General features: G+C 33.3%; 1 protein-coding gene across 1 annotated transcript in view; it reads left to right on the forward strand.

Annotated features, from left to right (window-relative positions):
* Positions 1–5,590, forward strand: part of HSPA4L (heat shock protein family A (Hsp70) member 4 like) — a 43,202-nt gene extending 37,612 nt beyond the window's left edge. Inside the window, exons 18-19 of the mRNA XM_033134355.1 lie at positions 1,490–1,651; positions 4,207–5,590. Coding sequence (XP_032990246.1) covers positions 1,490–1,651; positions 4,207–4,395 — 351 coding nt within the window. The 3' untranslated portion in view covers positions 4,396–5,590. The remainder of the gene's footprint in view (positions 1–1,489; positions 1,652–4,206) is intronic.
* The last annotated feature ends 410 nt before the right edge of the window (positions 5,591–6,000 follow it).

Genomic DNA, 6,000 nt, shown 5'->3' on the forward strand with positions numbered 1-6,000 from the left:
GATTTGTCAGACCGGCAGACTAATAAGGTGACCTGTATATGAGGGGAAAACTGAAGGAGGTGAGGGTTCAAGATGTATGATAATTATAAGAAATTATAAGAAAGTATGATAATTATAAGAAAGAAAAAGAGAATAGTAGCTGCAAAACCTCCAGAGGAGAATGTGTTGGAGGAACAGCAAGGAAGCCAATATGGCTTAAAGCAGTGGGGGTGGGTTAGCAGTGGGCAGATCATAAGGGGCCTAGCAGGCCATTAGAAAAGTTTGGCTTTCGCTTTGATGATAGGAATTCATTGGAGGGTTTTCCGCATAGACATAATATGATTTGACTTATTTTTAAAGCTTCTGGAAACAAAGAGACTAGCGCAGTCATTATTAGAAATAATACAGGCAAGAAATGATAGAAGTCTTGAACCCAGATAGTGGATGGGAGAGAAGTGGTTGGATTTTTTGCTGCATATATTTTGAAGGCAGAGCTAATAAGATTGACTGATATATTTTACGTAAATATAACAGAGGAGTCCAAAATGATTCCAAGATGAAGTTTACTGAGATGAGGAAACCTGGGAAGAGTAGATAGGGAAGTAATCAGGTGTTTGAAACATAAGTAGTCATTTCAAACTTTACAAGTAGAAATTCAAGTTGGAAGCTGGATATAGAGTTGGGATTTCAGGGAAGAGGGTCAAGGCTAGAGACTTTAAAAAGCATATAGATAGAGGGGTGAATAGGGAAGAACTGAAGAAGTGACCCGTGAAGTTGGAAGGAATTCAAGAAAAAGTGGGTGCCCAGAAACTGAGTCTAAGATGATGGATGCATAATTTGTAATCATACAAGCAGAAAGAAGAGTTCACTATCTGATGAAGATTTATGGTTGTAAAAGGTAGCATCACCATCCTCAGTTCTTTGGCTTTGGAGTATTCTTCCATTCTCTTTCCCTTTATTTTCCATCTCCAATCTATAATGCATCAGGAGATCCTCTTTTCATATGTTGCATTGCCATTTCCTTCAGGTTCTGTGGTTGGTAATCTAAACCATAGCTTCTTAGATTTTCTTCTATGCATGGCAGCTGTTCTCTTTTTCAGACAGAATTTTATTATGTAATTCTCCCTAACAACGTACCATATTGTTTTCTTGTATATTCAGAATTTTCTGTGTAGTTTGCATTATGCCTGCTTCCCTTATTTCTCTTTGTTCTCTAACAAATTCAATTCCATGTGGCTTCTTTTCTTGGCTAATAAGTAACTTTCCCTTGAATATTCACCACTAGTCATTCCAAACCTGACTTCTTCAGAAAGCCTTTCCTTTTAGGAATCCACACTGATTTTTTCTTTCTCTCAGTCTCTTCAGTTCTGTGTACTTTTTATGTGGCTTCTTCAAATGGGTATGTGTGAGGTGTACACTCAGTAAGAATCTAAATCTTTTAAGTAGGAGTTATTGATAAATTGTTACTGAAAAATCTGTTGCATTAACTAAATTTTTTTTTTTAAAATAGGATGAAAGATATGATCATTTGGATCCTGCTGAAATGGAAAAAGTTGAAAAATACATCAGTGAAGCCATGAGTTGGCTGAACAGTAAGATGAATGCACAGAACAAACTAAGTCTCACTCAAGATCCTGTGGTGAAAGTTTCAGAAATAGTTGCAAAGTCAAAGGTAACAAACTATAAAATTCTCTTTTTAATGGGTTCAAGCACTAAATTTTTTAATGGGAGCTATACTTTGAGAAATAATCAATTTGCAAAAGAACTTAGAAAAAGAGAAATTTAAGACTAATTTTTTATTTTGAAAAAAAAAAAAAGATTCTAGGTGGGACATCTCCATTCCTTGATTTAATTTGTCACATACACAAGGCTATTTTTTTCCCCCACATTTGAAGTGTAATGCAAAATGAAATAAAGCAATTAACAACTTTTGACTGTCAAATATGTCATATTTTTCTGGATTGGATATGACTTCTAAGTCTCCATGGTAAAACTTGGCAGTGTAGGTCTATGTTTGACATAAATTGAAATGTGTTTAGTTCTGGGTAAAATCTTATTTCTGAGATAAACTTCCAGTCTAAAAAAACATTACTAATGAAAATGCCACAGGTTATCATAGAAAACATGAAAAACATGGGGACAAACTTTTTAATAAAGATCAGCATCTAAGTAGAAAAATGAGTGAAGACATTGGATAAGTAACTGACAAAAGAAGAAATACATGTTCAATAAAAACATGAAATGGTGTTCATCCTCATCACTAATCTACAAAATGCAAATCTCTCTTTTCACCCATCTGATTTGGTTGTGTGGTTAAAGGATGTGAGAAATAGATGCTCTTCCTGAGCAACGTGGTTAAATTTGTTACACCTTTTTTGGGGACATTGTATCAGAATATGTATAGAAATTTAGAGTAGACCCTTTAACCCAGAAATCACATTTCTAGGAATCCATCCTAAAGTGATTGTTGCACAGGTATATGCAGATTAAATACCTTTGTTTACAATAGCGAAAAATTGGAAACAACCTAAATACCTATCAGTAAGCAACTAAATGAATAAATTGCTACATCCACACAATACACAGTAGCCATTAAATACATTAGTTTAAATATAGAGATCTATCTGTTCAGATACAAAGATGCATACAACATATTGAGTGAAAAAGGAAAGATTAAAGAATAAAGTTATCTCACTATATAAATTACTGTGTTCATAAGTTTGTATATATGTGTATGACTGGACCTATATTTAGAAGGATCTTCACCCAAATGTTAGTATTTGTAGGAATTGGAATTTCAGGTGATTTTTTTTTTTTTAATCTAGTTCAGTATGTTTTTAGGTACATGATTTTTAAAAACAGAAGCAGTTTTTTTTTAAATCAAATAGAGCACTAAAAGTACTATTTTCCTTTTGAGAAAGTTTTGCAAAGAAGCTGTGATAATTTACTCCTAATCAGATGAAATACAAAGTATAAGAGCAGTTTGTCATTAAAACATCTCTCAGGATGTTACTTTCTATCTCTCCATCCCAACCCCAATCAGTGATACAGATCTTGAAAGATTTTAATGTTTTTTTATTTCTATGGGGGAAAAAAAAGCAAGCATATGGAAAATACATTGTATTTCTTCTAAATTATTAAGTTGCATTTACTTTCATGGCTTATTTTCCTTCAACAGCAAGTGCTACTCAGTTGTTTTCAAAAAGTCAAGTTAGTGTGTATATTTATATAATTTCACTTATTAAAATAGTTTTCATGTAAATGTTGAGAAATATCAGTTAATGAAATAGGTGTTATTTGACAAAATGCTCATAACAGCAATAGGCATAATTTAAGGGAATGAATTAAGAATTTTTCTCAACACTAATTCGAAAAGATATCTGCATCCCCATGTTCATTGAAGCATTATTTGGAATAGCCACAATATGGAAGCAGCTTAAGTGCCCATTGATAGATGAATGGATAAAGATGGGTATATGTGCAATGGAATATTACTCGCCATAAAAAAAATACGAAAATTGCCATTTGCGACAATATTAATGGACCTAGAAGGTATTAATGCTAAGTGAAATAAGTCCGACAGAGATTTCACATATGTGTGGAGTCTGAAAAACAAATGAGACAAAACAGAAACAGATTCGTAGATACAGAAACAAACATGGTTGCCAGAGGGGAAGGGGTAAGGGGATAGGCAAAAGGTGAAGGGGAATACGAAGTATAAACTTCCAATTATAAAATAAAGAAGTCACAGGAATGTAATGCACAGCATAAAGAAAATAGTCAAGGGTTTCATGATAACTTTGTATGGTGACAGATGGTTAATAGACTTATTGTGGTGATCACATCATATATGCCGAATCAATGTATTGTTCACCTGAAACTAATATAGTATTGTATGTCAACTATAATAAAAATAAATTTAATTTTTTTAAATGTTTAAAATAAAAATTATTTCTCCCTAAGTAAACTATATTTTAAATTATGAAGAACCAATTTTTAGGAAGATTGGATACAAAAACTATTGTCAAAGATTGAGTAGTTTCCTATCACCACAGACATGCACTATCCTATAAGATAAATCCTTCATTGAGGTACTGGAAGAAACAGTTGGTTATCTAACTGCACTAACATAAATTCAGGAAAGTGGAATTAGGTGGAAATTTAGAAAGTTAATGTGGAATTTAACTGTGACATTTTTAATATAATCAATTTTCTTCATGTCTTTAGGAACTGGATAATTTCTGTAACCCCATCATTTATAAACCCAAACCGAAAGTAGAGGCTGCAGAAGACAAAGCAAAAGCTAATAGTGAACACAATGGACCAATGGATGGACAGAGTGGGACTGAAACGAACGCAGATACAAAAGAAAGCTCACAGCATACTAAGTCTTCTGGAGAAATGGAAGAGGACTAAGTCCTAATTTCACCTTCACGTAATTCAAACAGTGCAAGTAACGCCAGGGTCCATCCTTCTTCTTTTACATCTGGTACACACAACAGATGTTCAGTGTTCTTAACCACTTGTTGTCATTTGTTTTATGGAGTAGTTTTGAAAACTTTTATATTGAGTACACCTCTGTTCATTCCATTGCTGCTTATGTGAAGCGTTAGCAGAATATAGATTTACAAGTCAGTTTAAGCTTTCATTATATATTTATATCAAACATGCAAGATTGGTATGTAGTTGGCAACAATCTACCTTATTTAAAGCTTCTACTTGGATAAACTTCAGCTCCCTATCCAGGAAAGGGTACTGCATTGCACTGTTGTCGCAGAAGCATAGATTTAACTGCATCATTATTTTGAAAAACAAATATTGAAATTGATGTGGTTTAAAAGCCACTGAGGCACTGACCTTTTTCTAGTTATTGTATTGTTCAAATTAAATATTAAAACAAACAAGAGGTTCCTTGACAAGTTAGTCCTTATCTTTGGTGTGCCATGAGAACTCCAAAGCCGTGTTGTCATCACATAAATGAAGCAAATCACATTTTGAAAGGGAAAACGCACAATTTTATGTTGAGGTGACACCAGCGGTTTTCTTCATTTCTTAATAATGTGGATGGATGTTTTCTCAGAGTAATTCAGTGTCATTTTCACTCGAAACTTCTGATCTACTTGTCCTGAAGACCTGCTGCTGCAAAAGTAAAAGTAACTTAAAGAAAAAGCAGCATTTACGATGAAAATATATCTTCATGGAAATGTTGTTGACCTACTCAGACATGCATCTGTGATGTTGATAGCCTTCTGCAGTTTTAATAGTTGTTTTAGTTTTCTTGATTCTGTTAATATATTAACACAGAGTAGGGAAAAATGGCACAGTGCATTGCATTATATACATTTATCACTGAAGTACTTAATGTTAAGATATAAACACTATTAAATAAGCCGTAATACTTGAAAAGAAGCACTTATACCGTAAGTCTTAGGAAATAATGCTTGTAATAAACTATATTACATATCAACAGGCAAAATACAGAATGTTACATAGTGTAATATGATATGATGTGATTAAATTATAATTCCTGCTGTTACATTACCTGTTGAGAACTTGGCTCCAGTTTTGGTGCTTCTTATATAAATTATATGGGACAAAGAACTGTGAAATTTAAGATATTTGAAGGACTTCAGATGTGGTTCATCACCAGACGTGTCCACATTGTTCAGTTCTGTCCACAGGCTTGAAACTAACTATGGGAGCAGACTGAAATTATTTTTAAATCTATTAGAAAAAGCATAGACAATGCATGGGCTCTTGTGTTTTAACGCCAATCAACTAGATTGACCTTGTTTTGAAATTTTGAGAGGCTCACTTTTCCCCAAAGCTAAATCTTTATATTAAGAAGAATTAATACTGACTTTTCTTAAGCAGTAAAAATTGAGAGTTTAATATCTTTAGGGATAGTCATTATTTCTCACAACTAGTTCTCTAAGAGAGATTTCGTTTCTACAATGTAGTCTGCACTGAAAGGAGAGTAAGGAGGAGTGCATTTTGCGGGAATTTTTATTCATCCTTTTT

The sequence above is a fragment of the Rhinolophus ferrumequinum genome, chromosome 18 (assembly GCF_004115265.2).
Source record: "Rhinolophus ferrumequinum isolate MPI-CBG mRhiFer1 chromosome 18, mRhiFer1_v1.p, whole genome shotgun sequence".
Taxonomy (NCBI): Eukaryota; Metazoa; Chordata; class Mammalia; order Chiroptera; family Rhinolophidae; genus Rhinolophus; species Rhinolophus ferrumequinum.